At 34.0% G+C, this 20838-nt stretch overlaps 3 protein-coding genes across 3 annotated transcripts in view; 1 reads left to right on the top strand and 2 right to left on the bottom strand.

The window, feature by feature from the left end:
* LOC109331286 lies at window positions 2264-9420 on the top strand. The gene is made up of 8 exons (XM_019565692.1): window positions 2264-2774; window positions 4039-4407; window positions 4484-4743; window positions 5030-5171; window positions 5888-6259; window positions 6401-6532; window positions 6616-6744; window positions 6875-9420. The coding sequence occupies exons 1-8, from the start codon at window positions 2658-2660 to the stop codon at window positions 9044-9046; spliced, it is 3693 nt and encodes a 1230-aa protein (XP_019421237.1). The 5' UTR covers window positions 2264-2657; the 3' UTR covers window positions 9047-9420.
* On the bottom strand, window positions 10346-11980 carry LOC109325688. The gene is made up of 3 exons (XM_019558198.1): window positions 11959-11980; window positions 11354-11458; window positions 10346-10678 (listed from the first exon to the last, which is right to left on the bottom strand). Exons 1-3 carry the CDS (start codon window positions 11978-11980, stop codon window positions 10479-10481), a joined length of 327 nt encoding a protein of 108 aa, XP_019413743.1. The 3' UTR covers window positions 10346-10478.
* The window catches only part of LOC109331277 (kinesin-like protein KIN-7K, chloroplastic), a 15212-nt gene continuing 6662 nt past the window's right edge, over window positions 12289-20838 (bottom strand). Inside the window, exons 12-21 of the mRNA XM_019565681.1 lie at window positions 19470-19574; window positions 18814-18921; window positions 17873-18016; window positions 16758-16940; window positions 16447-16605; window positions 14694-14834; window positions 14477-14599; window positions 13963-14010; window positions 13665-13862; window positions 12289-12923 (exon numbers count right to left, since the gene is read on the bottom strand). Coding sequence (XP_019421226.1) covers window positions 12510-12923; window positions 13665-13862; window positions 13963-14010; window positions 14477-14599; window positions 14694-14834; window positions 16447-16605; window positions 16758-16940; window positions 17873-18016; window positions 18814-18921; window positions 19470-19574 — 1623 coding nt within the window. The 3' untranslated portion in view covers window positions 12289-12509. The remainder of the gene's footprint in view (window positions 12924-13664; window positions 13863-13962; window positions 14011-14476; window positions 14600-14693; window positions 14835-16446; window positions 16606-16757; window positions 16941-17872; window positions 18017-18813; window positions 18922-19469; window positions 19575-20838) is intronic.

The raw sequence follows: 20838 nt of genomic DNA, 5'->3' as shown, positions 1-20838 counted from the left end.
GCTGATCGTGACTTGATGAAGATATTAGCATCATATTCTCCTATACTAAAACGATACTTTTATTAATAGCATGGATCTATGTAGTAGACTTGCTTAAATTTTTATTTATTTTATTATTATTTATTAATGGACAAAAATATAAAATTCCTTTTTATGTCTTACAACAGTTTTATATTACTTTAGCATCATATTTATGTTTACAATAGGAGATCAAGACTTACATAGTTGTTGGATAAAGTTTTTTATTATATAAATATTAAGAATGGATAAAACAATGTCAACCTTAGTTCGCTAATCCTACCTTGAAAGAGGGAATCAATAGCTCAATATCTGATACCTTATCTCAACTTAACTAGAAAGAGAACACAATATTTATCTTGTTTACTTTTTCGATCTTTAAACTTTTTTTATTAAACTATAGGTGTAAAAGAAAAGCAATTTTATTGTTATCCACCTTTCCAACTTCGAGAGCGGAAAATAGTCACTCTATTTTTGCTATGGCTTCTCAACTTGAAGGGGTGAAAGATATCATTATTTTAATCTTTATTACATCATTTAATATTTGATTAATTCTATTTTCATTATTTTATATTAAAAACGAATAAGTTTTTATTTCTTATTTTTCTAATGGATATCTAATTATTATAAAAGAGAAAATATTATTATTAAAACACTAACTAGATTTAAAATAATATAATTAAAAAGTTAATTATGTAGCTATTATGAGTAAATTATTAAATAAATAAAGAAAATAGAAAGGAAGAAAATAAATATGTCATTATTACTGTTAATGATTATTTTGCAAAAGAAAGTTAATAAAAGATGAGAAGAGAATAACATGATGAATGTGCTCCAACAATCATATATCTGAAGTGGAGGAAGGAAGGTTTAAAATCAATTACTCCTATTTCTTAAAAATGATTTTCACAATCATATTGTCATATTGATTTATATCGAGAGATTTTTACTATACAATTTGAGTATTAAGTATAAATCTCACACCAAGATTCTCTCGATTTGATTACTCAAATTCCCTAATAAAAAAGTACATCACTTTCTTCTCATATCAAACTCTATGATGATTCTTATTTGTGATAATGATGGAAGTATCAACTTTGGCTAAGGATCACTAAATCCAATTTTGTTTAAGTATGACCCTTTGAAAGATAATCAAATAAGATATCACAAATGTTCTTAGTTTTTCATACTTGAATGTGTAGAAAAAAGTCTCTGAAAAACCAAGTAACACTTAAATACAAAAAGTATAATCGAAAGCACAAAAATAGAAATGGAATGATGTGGGACATAAGCCTGATACGTTTATGGAAATGGTTGGTGATGAAGTAGGATGATGAGACGATACTAATAAGATGACTGAGGATGACCAAGAAGTGGGGTTCACCAAGTATGACGAGGAGGTCAAGGATGTCAGAGCAACATAAGGTGTTGGGGTAGGCGAACTTGAGGGCATTCTTGATACAAACAACGAGGTCGAAGGCATCCAAAAGAGGGAGAGTTTTAATGGTCACACATGGTAATGGAGAATGAGGTGGAGGAGGAAGTAATCACAATCATTACAGAAGAGGAAGTCATCACAACCGTTATGGTGGAGGCAATCGCAAATGTAGAGTTGAATGGTGGTTGCAACATCAGTTGTGAATAGAGATTTAAAATTGAGAATTCCATCATACTCTACTAATGTTAGGATAGTTTAGGGTGAGAATAGAAAGAATCACAACACAAGAAAGTCAAAGAAACATAATAGGTTTATGTTAACTAAATTAAGCTCATAAACAACACAAAACAATCCAACTTATTATATCACTTTTTACACACACTCTCATGAGTCGCTCGCATCACTCAATACAAATATCAACAAAACAAACAAACAAGCTAAACATAAAAGATAATGGACTAAAAATCAAACATCCTACCCACAAAATTTTACAAGTAAGCCCAATAACATTGTCCAAAATCCAAATTGCCATTTTTACTCACCTCTCATCTTACAACATTGCATCACATTTATGCAACCAAAATAATTCAATATTATTATTACTACTACATTAAATTATTTATATTGTTGTGAGGTTAAGGTATTGAAAACATGAAATAAGTAACAATGGGTATTTTTTTTTTCTTTCTCATTTTAACTAGGCCATATTATATATAAGAACAAAGAAGGCTACAAAATTTGATTACTTTTACCACCCTTGGGCCAATTTATCTGTTTTTGTTTATTGTTTTTTGTTTATTGTTTTTGTTTATTGTTTTTGTTTCACCACAAAATACATTCACACACGCAGTCGCACACACACACACATCCAAATCTCATCGTCTTCATCTTCTTCTTCCTTCAATTATCTTCTTCAACCAAAACCCCTTTCTCTCTCTCTCTCTCTATCTTTCTCTCTCTCTCTCTCTCTCTCTCTCTATCTTTCTCTCTCTTCGACGATCGATTCTTGCATCTTCGTATTCAATCAATTTCTCCGTCAATTTCAATCAAAACGACAACCGTTTCGATCTACCTGGTTTCAATTCGCTACTTTATGCTTATTTCCTTTCGTATTTCATTCATATCGATTTTTGAGGATTTGATTTAGATTGGAATTAACTATATGGAAGCGATTGTTGAATGAATATTCCAAACTCTGAAAATGCCTGGATTAGCGCAAACGAATGGACAATTCAGTAATTGCACATCGACTACTCTCTCTGCCAATGGATTCTGGTCCAAGAACCGTGACGATGTTAGTTATAACCACCTGCAGAAGGTAGTGTTCTTTTATTAATTTTGTTTTTGTTGTTTAATTTGATTTTGTATTGCTCCAATTAAATTCATTACTGTGTTAGTAGCGGTGAATTATTTTAATTTTGTATTGGATCTTATAGGTGAAACAATTTTTATTGCTTTCTCGGGGTTATCTAATTCAGTATTTTTTTGTTGGTTTGATAAATGAGATTCTGGAATCTGTTTTTCAATCTTGACATCAGTGCTGCGGAAAGTATGGATTTTACAAATGTATTCGAACATTTGTAGATATGTTTTTTGATTGCCAAGGGTTATCACTTGGAAGTGTCCATGCTTAAATCTTGGTAAGCCATTAGGTCTTCTAGAAAATGACTGGGAATATCCACCATTTTTGTGAGTATTGTCTGCTCAAGGTTGAAATCCCCTGAAATTTTCTAGCTTACTTAGCGACCTACCGATATTCCCCTAAAGGTTGAGATTTGCTGTAATTTTCTATCTAATGCAATGACTTACCTAGATTGAAGTATGGGCACTTGAAAGTGGTAACCGTTTTGGCACGTGTCGTTATTGGATCCTTTTTAGACAATGTTGGATACTCCTAGCCTCCTAGGTTGTATCCATCATTTTGTTACTTTTTTAAATGTTTCTACCAGTACAAATGGGATAACACAATAATGGTTTAAATAATATTTCTTACCACGTCTTAAATAACTAATATTGATTTTTAAAACAGAATTCTGTTTTTGTGTTAATATTATTATTTTTAATATACTAAAAAATTATAGGAATTGTGTTTGTATCATATGTTTATGCGAATTTTAATTTATGCTTGGCGGAATGATTAGAGGTATAACGTGTGACTTAGATGTCACAGGTTTGAATAGTGGAATCAGCTTCTTGCACATGCAAGGTAAGATTGCACCCTATAGACCCACATAGTGGGTCCAATCTTTCCCTGGACCCCACACATTGCTGGAGCTTTTGTAGCATACCCTTGCCATGTTGTGTCCTTAAATTTCTAATATTTGCCAATTCCCTGTACCAAATTTGTGCCCCCTGTCATATTTGTGCTCCATAGATTAGCAAGCAACTATCAAATTGTGGGAATATTGGTGGCAGAAAAGGAAAGAGCATCTATTGGAACTTAACCACTGATATTAGGTCATAGAGATTGAGTTTTTGATTTGAGAACATGTTGCACAATTACCTTGTTTTTTGGATAAAATTACAATTTGTGACTTGCTTACCTTGCATCTTATTGGGCGTTTTGTGTTCTTGTGATGCAGTTCTGGAGTGAGCTGTCAGCACAAGCTCGGCAAGAACTCTTGAGAATAGACAAGCAATCCCTTTTTGAACAAGCTCGTAAAAATATGTACTGTTCTAGGTGCAATGGGTTGCTTCTTGAAGGTTTCTTGCAGATTGTTATGTATGGGAAATCTCTGCAGCAGGAAGGGGCGAGTGCTCACTTTCCTTGCAACAAACCTGAAGGTTTGAAAAAACAAAATAATGATGTATCAATCATTATCAATGGGAGCCAAGATGAAATTCAAGATCCATCTATTCATCCTTGGGGAGGTTTGACCACAACACGCGATGGTTTGTTGACACTAATGAACTGCTACTTGTATTCAAAGTCTTTGAAAGGACTTCAAATTGTAAGTGCAGAACATTATATTGGATACCCATGTGATTATTTTCCCTGTTTGGTATCTGATCATTTTCTCATATTAGGTTTTTGACGGGGCACGTGTAAGGGAGCGGGAAAGAGAACTGCTTTATCCTGATGCCTGTGGTGGGGGAGGCCGTGGATGGATAAGCCAAGGAGTAGTGAGTTATGGCAGAGGACATGGGACAAGAGAAACATGTGCCCTGCATACTGCAAGACTTTCATGTGATACTCTGGTGGATTTTTGGTCAGCACTGGGAGAGGAGACTCGGTATTCTCTTCTAAGGATGAAGGAAGAGGATTTTATTGAGAGACTCATGTACAGGTGTCTTTCTATTTTTACATTCCTTGCACTGTAGTATGCCTTAGACTAATGACTGGTTGTTATTCATGAAATAATAATGTAAGTTCTGATACTAGAAGCAAGTGCACAGTTGAAAACAATATATAAAGAATGAGAATATCAGACATTAATCTGAATGGTTTAAATTTCTTGAATGTGCCATATTTGTTGGCAATTATTAATTTACTAATGTCCACTGATGCATTTTTGAGAGCACAAGGATTATCTATTCTTTAATTTTTACTAATAATTTTCCATTATCTATCAGGTTTGATAGCAAAAGATTTTGTAGAGATTGTAGAAGAAATGTTATTCGAGAATTCAAGGAACTAAAAGAACTGAAGCGCATGCGCAGAGAACCTCGTTGCACCAGCTGGTTTTGTGCAGCAGATACAGCCTTTCAGTATGAGGTGTGGCTTTCATATTTCTATGCTTTAAATCTGTTGTGATTGGGATTTCAGTGGGTAAACTCTATACTCAATAGTATCTACCTATGAAGCACCAATGCTGATACGAGTATTGTATTGCATCCGTATGTCGATACACGTATTCTTGAAAAATGCAATACACAGTACATTTGAGATGCATAAAATTCGTAAAGCATAATAAACATATAATAGTTATTCTGGAATTCCAAATAAAGAACATACTTCTTAGAGATTACTAAATAAAACGTGAAAATTATAGTGTCATAAGAATTCATTGCTTACTGCCCACAAATAGGAATAGTGTCGATCTCATTTAATCCTTGATCAACTTATGCATATGCATTTCTTCTTCCTTCTCTATGCAATACACATGTTTGTCCTTTCTCTCTCTACAATTCCACCTGGTAGAAAGTATCGGATTTAAAATTTATTTACAACAACCAAGCCTTTATCCCACTAGGTGGGGTTAGCTATGGATTTAAAATTTATTTATTTTCAAAATATAATTTCAGTATTCCATGTGTGCACATCGATGAAGTATCTATATTGGATATGGATACATCAGGATATTGAAGTATCGGTGCTTCATAGGTATCTACAATATCATTCTTATGAAAAATGTAATTTTGTCAAGTTATCAGTGACGAACGGAGTAGATATTCTAGCAAACATAACATTTATTCATCTGCTTTTATCAGGTATCTGATGACTCAATTCAAGCTGATTGGCGGCAGACATTTGCTGATGCTTCAGGATCCTATCATCACTTTGAGTGGGCTGTGGGAACAACTGAAGGAAAATCTGATATTTTGGAATTTGAAAATGTTGGAATGAATGGATGTGTTCAAGTCAGTGGGCTGGATCTTAGTGGTTTCAGTGCATGTTTCATCACCCTCCGAGCTTGGAAACTTGATGGACGCTGTACTGAACTCACTGTTAAAGCTCATTCATTGAAGGGTCAGCAATGTGTACATTGCAGGTTAATTGTAGGAGATGGTTATATTACAATCACAAAAGGGGAAACTATTAAACGATTCTTTGAGCATGCTGAAGAGGCAGAGGAAGAAGAGGTAATACAAGTTTCACTAAGGAAATAAACTTCCTTGCTATTATCCATAATTCATGGTGTTCTGTCATTGTCATAATTAACTATTATTTATTAGGAATTTGTCTGACTAAGTTTCATATATTGTATAAATGTGTGCTTTTAGGATGATGATTCAGTGGACAAGGATGGGAATGAACTTGATGGAGAATGCTCCCGTCCCCAAAAACATGCTAAGAGCCCTGAACTTGCTAGAGAGTTTCTTCTTGATGCTGCCACTGTTATTTTTAAAGAACAGGCATGTTTAACATTAACATTATTTTTCTGCATCTGTCCGTCCTGCACCCTTGTTCAACTGCTGATTATGTCTTATCCTTTCAGGTGGAAAAGGCTTTCAGAGAAGGGACAGCACGCCAAAATGCACATAGCATATTTGTTTGTCTTGCACTAAAACTGCTAGAGGACCGAGTGCATGTAGCATGCAAAGAAATCATCACATTAGAAAAGCAGGTCTCAGTTAGTACCTAATGTTCTCTTAGGGGAAAAAACATTCAGGGATGAAAAAGAAGAAAAAACAGAACTCTTGCGTCTATTTTGAAATTATATTTCCCAAATCCTAATTAGATGATTTTGTCTACAGATGAAACTTCTTGAAGAAGAAGAAAAGGAAAAACGTGAAGAAGAAGAACGCAAAGAGAGGAGAAGGACAAAGGAAAGGGAGAAAAAACTCCGGAGGAAGGAAAGACTAAAAGGAAAGGAGAAAGATAAAGAAAAGGGGAGTTCTGAATCAAATGATGTACTTGTTTCTCCTGAAGTCTCAAAGGAAGAATTGTCTGCCATAGCTGATACAGAGAAAAATGATCCTTTAAGCAGCAGGGATTCAGTTATTGAAACAGATGAAGCTAATCTGTCGACGATTGATTCTCCTAATATCGAAGATGAAGAAATCAGTAGTGACTATAGTACTTTGAGAACACAAGACCACTGTTATCAGGATTGTGATGAAGAAAATTTCAATACAAAAGATGGGACAGGTCAGTTCACTGTTGAACAATCAATGCCTTCTCGTCGAAGACCAAGATTAAGGAATGAATTTCAACCTGATATGCCTATGAAGTGGCCTGACAGACGCCGTTGTGCAGTTGGTTCAGATAATGGTGTGGTGGTTGGAAGATCTGAGCCAAGACATTATGGAGAGAGTTTTTTAGCTTCATCCAGGATAATGAATGGATTGAATAAGCAATCAAGAATGAATGTTCCTACCAAATCCAATGGTCGCAATGTTGGTCCTAAGTATAATGAGAAGTCATATAACTCCAGCAATCAGATTAATGACAGATATGATTCCAGTTCTTGTAGTTGTAACCTGAATAATGAATATAGAATAAGGGTTGAGCAACAGTCTCCTATGACCAGAGTTAATGGGAGATCCAAAAGCAAAGTCAACTCAGGGAACAATTCTACCAGGGATTTGTTTCAATCAAAGAAAGTTTGGGAGCCTACGGATTCTCAAAAGAAGTGTTCTCGTAGTAATTCAGACTCTGATGTTATATTAAGGTCCACTAAGGTTCAAGAAGTTCAGTCTGATTTGATCAAGTCATCTGTTGGTGAAGCCATTCGTTTGGGTGAAGACGATGTGGATCGTAATATGAAGAGGTCAAATGGAAAGGATGAAGGTTGTCAAAATGGTTTTCATGTGGAAGCTGAAGGTTCTTGTAGTTCTACGGATATTGCTTCCGAGGAACTTGTGATATGTCCAACCGGAGACTCTGTCTTGAGTAATTCTCCTTGTCCCAATAGAAGTAGCACTTTTAGTTCTGATAATTGCTCATCATGCCCAAGTGAGGCTGATAATAATACATCATCTTCAAACCGTGAAAATACAGAATCCTCAACTACGTCAGATTCAGAAGACTGTAACCAACAGAGTGAAGTAAGAGATAGTTCAGCCTGCAATGAGGGTATGTCTGATCATCATGCAGTTGGTGTGGAGAATAACCAGACTGTAGAGGGTTTGACAAATAAGTCAAGTTTATCATTTGGTGCAACCTTCAATGGTAAAGGGAGTGATGCATTGGGGAGTTGTGTGGTAGGAAATGCCAAAAATCTTGATAATGGTTTTTCTATTGCTAATGTGTGTTCTCAACCTCAAAGCATGCTTCCGTTGGTGGCGAACCAAAATATGCAATTTTCAGTGATCCAAGCTCCTTCAACAATGGGTTATTTCCATCACAATCCAGTTTCATGGCCAGCAGCCCCCACAAACGGGTTAATGCCCTTCACATCTCCTAATCACTTTTTATATGCTGGTCCTCTTGGATATGGCTTAAATGAGGACCCACACTTCTGCTTGCAGTATGGTGCCTTACAGCAACCATCCTTGTACCCTGCTGTACCAGTTTATCAGCCATTTGCCAGAGCTAATGTCGCAAATGCGGAGGAACAACATACTCGACTTTCCAAGCCAGATTCTATACTAGGGCATTTGAATGCAGCTGTTGCAGAAAGGGGTCTTTCAGCTGGAACTAATTCCAAAAAACCAGCAGTCAATGGAGAAGTTAGAAATGCTAATTCTGCCAAGTCACAACAGAACAGTGGTTTTTCATTGTTTCATTCTGATGGGCCTTTTGCCCTTTCAACAGGATGTAAATTGAGTTCTGCACCTTCAAATGATGGTACCAACGGAGATATTAGCTCCAAAGGTTCAGCAGATCTTGCCGAGAAAATGCATACTCACAAGAAAGAGACTACCAGCATGGAGGAATACAACTTGTTCACAGCAAGTAATAGCTTAAGTTTTTCAATTTTTTAAATGATAAAGTGAGAAGTATAAGGTGGCTGTTGCAGGATCCAGTCCCTATCTTCATATATGGCGATGGAGGTTTGAGTACTTTAATTTGGTAAACAATAAGCTTCCTTCAGCAACTTCCAATTTTATCTATAGCTTGATTAGTTGATTGTTGCATATTTGTCTATTTTTCCTTTGTTGTAGAGAAAGACTGAGAGAGTGCTCTGATATTTTGAAGTTTTTTTTGTGTGAGGTCATAATTACACCCTGTTTCAGTGAAACATTTGTTTGCAATTTTCTGTTATGCTTGGAGAACCAAAGCAATCTTCATAGTGAAAGCTGAATTGCGATTTTTCAGCAGGCACTATAATTAATGATAAAAGCATTTGCTCGATAAAGGTTGATGGGGATTTCATCATTAGGTACAGACATGCACAAAAATTGTGTGCCAAGTAATATGAAATCTTATGTGCAGATTATGGGTTCCATATGCGCTTATTATGGGAGCTTGAAATGTAAAGATGGAAGCTGTGTTGGTTTGTATACACCACAACTTTCAGAAAGATCCATTAGTTGGAGACAGTGGCTATGAAATTGAGCATGATGCTCTGTTTTAGCATTCCCAAAATACACTGTGCCAACCACCCTCACCACTGTTGCAGTTTGCCACCACTGACCATATACTAGGAACCCAAATGCCATATTTCTATGAGACAAAGAAACATATCACTTTATATGCACCTTTCTTGACATGGTGCATCATTCTCTCTGAATATGGCTTTCTGCTTGAACCATCAATAACCAAATATTAATCACAGTAAGAGTGTTTGTCTATGTGGATCGAATATCATCAAATGTTCTATAATGAATCATGTCCAGGAAGAAAATATTGATCTTTAAATTTTTCTTAACCATTTTGCCTATAAGTTTCCTATCCTCCGTATTCCTCTGGAAATTGGATTAATTTCAATTTGGTTTAAATAAACTGTTATAATAAATATTTGCTATCTAATGTACAATAATGTTGATAATAAGAAAATGATTTCATACATTTTCACTCATGGCTCTTTTTTTAAATCACGTTTTGTATATACCAAATTTAATTTGCACTGCTTTGATAAAAAAAGGTTCTGCATAATATAGCAGTCTTCTAAATGTTGTTTATAAATATGACATGTTAATTATTGCGGATGGTGCCAAAAAGAGAGCAAAAATGGCAGTTTTTTGTGTCCATTGTTATAATTCCTCATATCCCACATTTTCTGTATCAATAATACACACCTCTTAATAGCATCCCATTGGTTTTATAAATTAGGTAAAACCATACATGTCAACCAGATTGAATATTTTACAATTTCAGCCTTCATCCAAAAAATTCAAGGTAACAATTATAAAGCAAAATACATTATCAAAAAGTCCAACTAAGTTGTGAGCTGAAATTTATCTTCTCTAGCTTTTAAGCCCCTGAGCAGATCAAAACAACTAAGTAAAGGGCAGGTTTATCCACAAATTCAGCCACATCAAAAGAATGAGCAGCTGCAACCCTTTGTAAATTTGTTTGACCAGGAAGGTCAGAAACTACAATATCAGGGTACTGTTGAAGTTGCTGTTCTAGTACTTTTCTCCCTTGGGAGTGACTAATAATCACCCTTCCACCTACATTTGAAATCAAAAAAAATTAAGAGTTTAAAATCTATGCATCGTCAGTATAAAGTTTTTTACACTGTCAGCATATCATCCACCATTGATTTGTATTACTTTTATTTTGAGTCAATGATGGTTAACATATAAATGGTGGATGATTTGCTAAAAATATCAAAAAAGACTTAAATTGTTAATATACACATATTAATAGAAGAAAGAATGTAAGATAATAAGTTTCAAGATTATTGAACTAAGATTAATGTATGATCAACTAAGAAAGTTCATTTAGTTTGATACCATATGCTGCATGCTTTTATATTTAACTAGTAATTGTGTCTTTGGATTTATAGTTTGCAAAACTTAGTTTTAATGAAGTTGGTTTTGATATATAAAAAGTAGATTTACAATAAAAAAATCATGTTTAGAAGCTTATTTTCTTCATCAAAGTGATTTTTGTAGAATGTATATTTTTTAGATGCATTCAATTTTGTAAGGCTATTATTCCCAGAGTAGTAGTTGAATGCTTCAAATGAATTTTGTGTATAGTGTGCATATACAAAACTACAAACAAAAAAACAAAGCAGCTTCATTGGGTTTTCTATCATTTAATGTGCAATGAAATGGAGAGAAACAGATTGATATTACAAGAAGAAAAATAATTAGAGTTTTTCCAATTGAAAAAAAAACTCACAGGTGAACATTTTTTAGCTAAAGACCCAACAATTTTATCAAGTTTGAACGGCAAAGCAGGTAGGAAATAAAGAAACACAACATCAAAAAGAGTCCATTTTTCTGAACCATATACTTGTTTTTAAATTTATATTATTTTATGAAAAAAACAAATAAAATTAATTGAACAAATAGTACATGTGTGTTCGATCATTTTATTACTTGATGACAAAACTATACACTTGTGGTGTTACCATTTAATTAGGTTACTCTTTGTTGGCTTCAAATAATTCCTTGACTTTTTTTTGATTTTGGTGATGTAAATTTGTTTTCAACTACTTCATTCTCAATAGGTTTGCTTCAAAAGACAAAAGGAGGTATGAATATTGATAGTGATTGTGTTATTTGTTCATCTATTTTGATCACTTGTGCACTTTTGATTAGTTAAAGAAATGTGGCATGAAGTTTAATCCTAACTTGGTCATTCTCCATTGATAACTAATTCAATTGTGAACCATTTTTCGGTTTCAAAAGTGGTTTGTTAGATTTAAGTTTGAGTCATTCTAGGAATCCCTCACAAGATCAATGTCATTCAACACTAACCAACAACTTAGAACACTAACCATTGATTAGAAAATCAACCATGGAGATGACAATTAGATAGATGTACATGTATAACAACTTGAGGAGTTCTTAAAATCTCAATCATTAGCTTTGGGATCAATATTATAATTCCACACTTTATCTTATAAAGCATGCCTCTCACTTTAGAGTTGCTAAAACTCTTGTACTAATGTTGAAGGATTTTTAACTTTAATACCATTTCCTAATCAGTCCAACTAATGGACAACAACACATAACAATCACCGGTTGATCTTTCTTTGTATTGGGTGGACGCCTCTTATGCTCAGTTTAATACATTCTTTCATTATAAAAAATGGTAATATACATCATAAGCATTGTGAATATGTTTCTCCACCTATTTAGACCCATAAAGATAACTACAATGGATACACACAAATGCTTCTTCTTTGTTAATGCACATTTGAAGCCATTACTTTCAATGTCTTAATCATTATCTCTCTGTAGATGCCAATAGAATGAAATGGGGACTAAATTTGTAATCTGGTATAAAAAGGAACTAATGTAAGTTGACAAATTTGTTGTTAAACACTCAAACTCGACATTTTAATTTCATAGTCAACATCTTTCTTTGAATCTCAATTTCTTTCTGATATAACTGATCTTTACTCAAGGCTAATTCTCTCTTGATATCTGAGTTTGATCCAGCTTGATCATTTCGTTTAAGTCGAGCATGACTTTCCCTTCGCGCGTTTTGGACTGATCCACTAGATCTACGTTGGGTCGTCAAATTCTTGGTTGCAGCTAGTTCAGCAGCTAACCTCTGATTATAGTCAATGAGTTTAGCAAATTCTTTAGACAATGCCTTAAGCTCAACAACAGAAGCTGAAGCTAGCCCTTTAGCATAAGAATTCTCTTCTGCCAGTTTCTGATTCCGAAGTTCTAGTTGCTCCTTTGATTCTGTTAGTTCTGCTACCTTCTGCTTCAGTTGTTCTATCTCACTTATCTAATTAAGAAGTGAAAATAAGTGTGAATAATGAAAATAATTGATGCCATTATAAATGATATTTGCAACTTACTCTCCATTTAAAAGGCTTATTTCACAAACTAGCTCAAAAAAAAGCAGAAAACAAATGCAAATTAGGCACACATGCATAGAACCATTCCTCCATCAAAGTAAGAGAATAACTGCTTTACCCAATCAAAATTGAATGCATGCATGCACACTTACAGCTCATAAAAAACAGCGAACAACTTGACCATTGTATCACACTATATATATATATCTAGACGAATCATGTTACAATGTGTTGCCAGTTTTCATATCCATCACTCTACTACAATCATTAGAAAACCTAGTTTTGTAATCAACTTCATTTCCAATGCCAACTCGTCATTTTCCCAACAATCAAAGCACCCGAACACATCTTCGACAATAGAAACAACAAAAATCAAAATCAAGAGCTATAGCAGATTGTGCCGTAAATCAATGGTTTAGATATGGAAGAGAAAATAGAATTCTCAAAATAGTAAGGTGCATTGATAATGTGATGATATTGTGATACAAAAGATATAATAGAGTAATACAGGTAGTTTGAAACAAGCACTGTATTATAAGCACATTGTAGGCACCCTCTTAACAACAACTGCAGGAAAAATAATAACCAAGCATAACCACCCGTAGAGATGAATGAAAGATTAAGAGCTGTAGTAGCACTCAGTGTAGATTGGACAAGGTAAAAAATACCTTTGCTTGCAAAACTGTCCCACCATTGGTAAAGTTTGCATTTCCTTTGTCAAGGTAAAGTTCACTACTGTAATCTTTGGTTAGAGATAAATGTTGTGAATGATTGACTACATTGCTGAAATTTATTGACTCCATTGCATCTGCAAGTTGCTGTTTCAGAGTGGTAATTGTTTCTTGCAGGCTTTCACATTCACAGATCTGATTATAATGCCAAATCACTCACTTTATGAGAACAATAAAGAAGAATAGTAGGAATTTCAGAAGGAAAAAAAAAGGTGATATAAGCTAGATTTTTCACCTTTTGTTTAAGCTTTTCTTGAATTATACCTTTATCAGCTGATTTGACCTGAATTAGTACAATAACATTAATGATTAACATTAGGCTCATTAGAAAACAACCATCAGAAAGGCCACATGTTCATGTACTACTATCACTTTTAGCAGTTCAAACGTCTACACTACATAAAAAGAACATCATTTACTTGCATGGTCAGAACTCAGAAGCATTGGTTTCAAAATATCAATTGTATCAAACCATTGACATAAATATTATCTATTCTTGTTGGGATAGGAAAGTACTACAAAAATACAATATGGATTTGACCTCCTACATGTTCCACACAAAGACCTGTTGAGTGCTACTTGTCAATTGAATTCTATCAGAGTTTCTGTTTAATGCAATGATATGATGGAAAATATTGGAAAGAAGTAAATATTTGTCACCTCAGAAACAATCTTATGTTCAAAACAACCAGATTAAGTTGGACTCCTAATAATTGAAACAAAACAACAATGATGTAAGGTGAACATACTTGTGATACTCCTGATCGATCCATGTTAACTGAAGCAGTTAAAGAACGAGAAATTTGCTTCTCCAGCAAACCTATTTGCTCACTCTTCGCCTTAATTTCATCTTTCAACCTTTTTATCTCCACCTTTAAATGAATTAATAATGCAACTTTCAGGTAACATAATTCTAATCATACTGACAAACATATTATATAGACAAAAAAATGGAAACAGTCATACATGAATCTGATCATTCTGAGGATTTCTTGCTGTTTCCTCAGACAACATCTTCAAAGTACTTGAATGAAGTACTACTTCTCCAGATAAAATTTTGTGCTCCTCCCTCAAAAGATAAATATGGTCAACTGATTTTATGCTCGTCTAGGAAATTGTAAAACAAAAGAGACATAAGGTACAAATATAGATGACCCATAAAATAGAGTCATCGGCCACACATCTTCGCCAAGAACTTAATGCCATGTAACCACCATATTCTCCATTTTAAGATAAAACAGAGATAACTTCCAACAAATAACAGCAATTAATAGATACTTCTCAAACTGAAGGTAATAATACATGATAACTATGTCAGGCCTAACACTTGAACAGAGAGGTAAACTTCTCTATAGATGAAAAAGTATTGGAAATATTTTAGAACAAAAAAGAAGTAATAATTGGCTGTGAACCAAATAAACATAGTAAACTGGCAGAAAAAACACCTTGATTCAATTTTATCTTTCCTGGTAAAACAAGGACATTTATGCACTAAACTGCACCTTAGGGCAAAACTGGATACTAAATCATATACTTATTACTAGCACAGCTGATGTTGTTTCCAGTAGTTTTTAAAAGTAATTTAAGAGACTTTTGACATAGAAACATATATGTAGTGCGGGGAATGAATTTGAGATTTTTAAAGGAATAAAAATTGGCATTTTAATCCAAAGCTGCGGCAAGAAACAACATAAGCAGTTAACTACTTCCAATTCATATCTCTTGTCCCAAAAAACTATCCTCATGAATATCTTTATTCTCTCTGATATTTGATCATCAGATGGAGAGCTTTCAGAGGGTAGAGAATGGAAAAATATTGACTCTGCATGATTACCACTGGACTTATCACTAATGCCTGACGAGGCACTATCTCGTTTCTGATAAAAATAGAAAAACAAATTCTTACAGAAATAGAGTTTAACTAGTGAAGAATACCCAAAATGAAAAGATCCCTTATAACGTTTGGGAAACATAAGACGTTTAACAAGGTTCCTGAGCAAACACAAATGCAGCATGCTTCAAAATAAATGCCATTTGAACATAAAGATGATTGTAAACTTTCAACAATGTATAATCAGGATACAAATGCATGGCCCAGAGAAAGCTTGAATTTTGGTGTAATTAAATGCAGTCAATTAACTATTGGACTTACAATAAAACTATCCAATGTCAAGTATTACCTATTAAAATGAACTTCAATATATCCTAATAAAGCAAAATGAAGGACAGCTACATAATCAGAGGGAGAGATGGACCAAGAAAGCTCTAGATGAAACCAAGAAAAAGGATTTAAACCTAAATGCCATGTGGGAGCATTTGGTTTTTGATAGAACACAATGCCGATTCATCTATATAGTCAACCCCACCCAGTAGGAAAATACTTTGATTGCTGTTGTAAAGAAGCAAAATGTATACCAATTTCTAAAGCTACAACAAGAATTAAGAAATAATACCAACTACCAAAGAATGCAGAAAAAGGCCACTTGCTGCATCACTTTACATTCATGGTCTGCACAGTTTTTTAGGGTTTTAATTGCTAATATATGTAGAGTGGATCATTAGCATTAGTCTGGTAGATTTTAAAATGATAGTAAAGTGAAATACTCCAAATCAAACCTCAACATAATTAATAGATGTAACCTATATATCTTGAAATATAACATATTTCTGTCATGTTATCCGAATTTCCAAGCATCAACAACAGCGAAGGGCAACTTACACGTGACTTTAACCAATTTAGTAGTCCGTATTTCTTTGCATTTTCGTCCTCCTTAAAAGAATCATCAGCTGTTACATAATTTCCCTCAAGATTAGCATATAAATCAATATTTTCATCATCTAAGATAAAATCTCCCCTTTTGTATGGAAGGTACGCGAGCTGCAAAAATAAATGATAATTAGAAAATGTAGTGAACACGGAGAACTTAGCCCTTTAGTCTATATTAAGACAAAATATGTACAAGTAATTTAAAATCCAGGAATTATGGGGAGGCGGAAGTGGAGGAGAAGATGATGCGAAATGAGAAATACCTCCTTTTCCCCAAAGGAATGACTTCTACGAAAACTCGGCCTGTTAGGAAATGTTGTCGAATTTGACGTTTTTGTGGAGATTAAAATCAACTTAGTCAATCGTTGAATTCTGCCTAACAAAGCAGCTTTCGCTTCTTCTTCTTGTTCCAATCTGGATTGCAACCTAACTTGACCATCTTCTAACTTTGCATGATAACAACAATTGATAAGCATCCAAAATCAGAATGTTAATTTCATAGAAAAGCAATGAACTCAATGTTCAGTAAATTTACTCAATAAATAATTACAGCCATTTCCAACTCCCCACATTATGCTTTTAGGAGGTTAAAGAATGATATATTTTTTTATAAAAGAATAATTTTATTGAGAAGACCGAATTCAAATAATGAACAACATGAAGAATTCTCCTAAAGAAAAGAACAAAACATGAAAGAAGAAATGAACTCAGTATAACAACGCTTCTCGCAAATCAAATAATGTGTGGAAGAAATATACTTTAAAATATATTAGATAATAGGGTAGAATATAATAAGGATAGTCTAGAATGTTATAAGAGATAGGTCTTAGTTATTTTTTTTATAAAGTTAGATAGACTTGGTAATAGCTTATGGTGCAAAATAATGTGTAACTAACGATTCATTAATAATATTTTAGAGTATCACGCTGCTAGCCACTGCCACTACTGGGACCTATCCTTTCTCACCATCACTTTCTCCTTCTCACGCTTCAACATTACAAGTTGTTTCTTATGCGGTAGTGCTTCCTATGCCTTCTGTGAAGCTAACAGAAAAGAACTTCCTGGTTTGGCTTCCTTTTATGTTATTTGAGGAGAGTGAATAAACTAGTTACTTGTTAATGAGTGATACCAGACCCAACTCGTCAAGTGAGTATTGAAAAGTACTCTTTTGTACCCAATAATTATAAATACTGGATATGTACCCAGTACAGAGAAAGGCAGTGATTTCAGAGTACTAACATGTCTACAGTCATTTGCCTTTGACATTTAAACCCATCATCTAGGAAAACATGATAGAAGTGTTCACATCTTGGAATCCAATTTTAGTCACCATTAAAAAAACAAAGAAAAGTCATGTGATTTATATATCATTACCAACCTTTTGTTTTAAGAGCCCAATGTTATCTTCTTCAGTATCTTTTGATTGAACTGTGACATTGCCCCTCTTCAGTTGTTCCAATTCTTCCCTTAAGCATTGAATCTCTTGTTGGTATTTCTTGATAAGCGACCTCTCATCAATTATCTGCAGGTTCCATTAACCTTTTAATTAAAATATAATAAGAATGCATCAGAGAGACTACAAGATCAAATGATGACATCATTTCAAAGAAAAGGGGATCCAAACATGAAAAACATGCCATGCTAAATATCTACAAGTAGCACTCTTCAAGAAACAGAAGAGGCAAAGCACTCAAGTGAAGAGAAGTCAAGAACACCAACATGTTTCCAAAGCACTAAACCTACCTATGTATGCTTGATGTTATACATAGCCGGTCTTAAGTCTATGTGAAAGTTGCGTTAGGCAGTTGACAGCTAACGTAAAACTTTATAGAATCTTTATGATATTAATCAACATGTTTCCAAAGTACACAACAAAAACGTAATATAAACTTTGAAGATCCAAGCATCTCATTTCAATCACTTACTGCTGCAAACCTAGAAAATCTCCCAAAATATCTCCCCCTCTAATATCTGCAGGTTCATATAATTTCTTCCATGTGTGGCCAAAATAAAACTACTTGAAACATTTCGTTCATTTAAAGTTTGATGGATAAACATGGCCCAATATTGCACAGAGTTGGTGAGAATTTCTGAAATTGAGTAAGGTAAGAGATGTTTGAGGTCTGCAGTGATCAATGAGAGAAGTTTCTAAACTAACTGGTCCCCTGAAGGTAATTAAGTGGATATCTTTTGACCAATATTTAATACAGAGCTAAACGGCATATATACAACTAAGTCAGTAGCAATTTAACAAATGGCAACTGAAAGTGGAACTGGCCACTTGCAATTCAAATTAAAAAGCCTTAAAGTTTAACTTACCTTGTTTTGTGCTGCTTGTATTTCAATGTGCTTTGCCCGGTGAGCAAACTTTAATGTATTATGTGTCTCTTCAGTACTACTTGATGAAGGAGTTACTGGGCAAATGAGCTGTATTTTAAATGACAATAAACTCAGAAGTTAGAAACAACTAATTTATGTTTTAGCACTTCTAACACAGATCTGTATAAAGAAGATGAAAAACAGAGAGTAGAGAAGAAAGAGAGAGTAGCAATGTAGCTGCTTCAGTTATGACAGTTATAGAATTTCTTATTATGACTTAATTGAATTACAAAGAGTGTGTATCTCTATTTATATAGATGTACACGTGGCAAGCTTGTTCAGCAAGTTAAACATAAGGACTAAACTATTAACTTGCATAAAAAGCTGATCTATCTCAAACTAAAATTACAAGGGAGGCCTAACTTTTAGCTTGCTTATTAAGTCAAGCTAACAAAAAACTTACCTAAGTAACACAAAATTAAAATAACAGTGACAACACAATTAAAATAACAGTAACAATACTCTCTAATAATTTGTAAATAATTTTATTTTTCACAAATAAATGCATGCATTTGGGTCCAACCCTTCCCTAGTCCACACGCCAGATTCTCTTTAAATGCATGCATGTTAAAATATCTACTCAAGGGAAGCCTTACAGATACACGTCCATGGCCACTAAGCGAAGACTGAAGTAGTCTAGTCAATTTGGAGTCCCTATAAGGAATGTGACTAGGTTTCTCTTCAGTCAATTTCGAAATAACCTGCACAATAAAGATAATCCAACTTAAGCATGGGCATAAACATGGGTCCATTAAATGCAGTAGCACACAGTGAATACGCTAAACTTGAAAATTACTGCACATAGATTGTTCTGAAAGCACAACAATTCAGTCAATAACAGAAAGGACATTATAATAAGAGTATAAAGCACAACTGGCTGTTGAAGCCAAATGAGCCATGGGATTGGACTATCAAATAAACAAGTTCTATAATAAAACAAACATAAAAAACACATGGCTCCGTGGGCCTGGCCGCTAAAACAACAAAACTATGGTTAGTCTGTAATTTTTTTTATCTTAATCAGTTTTTAAAATGCAATTATGGTGTTATTTCATCTAAAACATGTATCACATAGTGAGTTTTTTCCAGCATACATATGATCATATATGTGATTGCTTTCAATTATATGATCAATCACATATGGTTATTGAAATAACAACAATCAATTATAACAATAATTGATTGTACATATAACTGATTATTGAAATAATCTATTTTTCACAACTAATTCAAGAAACCAATGCCCTAGGGCAATGTTAATCAATCCAAGATAGGAAAGTCAATATTGGAAAGTGGTGTATTTAATGAAGAAAATATTTTTGATACCCAATGTTGACCTTCCTTTAAAGGGTGAGCCTTGACACAGAGGTAAGGTTGTTTGTCTTGTAACCTAAAAGTCATACGTACAAATCCTGGAAACAACCTCGTACATTGGACCGCCCATTTAATGTTAACTTTCCTTTCTCGGGTTGCTTAAACATAATGGCAATGGCTAGCAAAAACCTTTTTGAAAAGCTTCAAGTTACAGTGGCTTAACACAGGCTAACTTAGGTCTGCCATGCTTCAAGACAGCCTGGTGCAGTCTAAATATAGTCTAATGTGGTTATATTTTAGCCTGATGCAGTCGCATCATTGTGGTTCGGTGTCAAACCGCAATTGTGAGGTAATGCAATTGTGGAAGTCACTGCAATTGCGATATTCTGGCCACATCATGTGATGCAATCCGCAATTTGATACAATGCTTCAAGGTATTTTTAAAATGGACTGCCTTTTAGGTTAGGCCATCCAACCTGTTTGACAGTGCAAAAGAATTAAAAAGAGAGAAAATAGAAATTAAATTATAGCGGCTAATCTCCTGCTAGTAGATCACATAGAAGTTAATGAAAGGAACAAACATATGTAATGACATTTAAAACAGAGAAAGTGTGATAATCTTAACTAGCAACAAATAGACCTCACAGCTAA

The sequence above is a fragment of the Lupinus angustifolius genome, chromosome LG02 (assembly GCF_001865875.1).
Source record: "Lupinus angustifolius cultivar Tanjil chromosome LG02, LupAngTanjil_v1.0, whole genome shotgun sequence".
Classification (NCBI taxonomy): Eukaryota; Viridiplantae; Streptophyta; class Magnoliopsida; order Fabales; family Fabaceae; genus Lupinus; species Lupinus angustifolius.
Note: the sequence above shows the minus strand (reverse complement) of the source record. Positions and strands in the feature narration are given on the sequence as shown.

Bases quoted from the DNA above. Each gene is read 5' to 3' on its own strand.
- LOC109331286 (XM_019565692.1), top strand. From the start codon at position 2,658: ATGCCTGGATTAGCGCAAACGAATGGACAATTCAGTAATTGCACATCG. The intron at 5,172-5,887 runs GTGTGGCTTTCA...TGCTTTTATCAG, and splicing joins ATACAGCCTTTCAGTATGAG to GTATCTGATGACTCAATTCA. The intron at 6,745-6,874 runs GTCTCAGTTAGT...TTTTGTCTACAG, and splicing joins TCATCACATTAGAAAAGCAG to ATGAAACTTCTTGAAGAAGA.
- LOC109325688 (XM_019558198.1), bottom strand. From the start codon at position 11,980: ATGGTTGATTTTCTAATCAATG. The intron at 11,459-11,958 runs GTTAGTGTTCTA...TATATGGTTCAG, and splicing joins GGTTGATTTTCTAATCAATG to AAAAATGGACTCTTTTTGAT. The intron at 10,679-11,353 runs GTTTTTTTTTCA...TTTCAAATGTAG, and splicing joins TAAAAAATGTTCACCTGTGA to GTGGAAGGGTGATTATTAGT.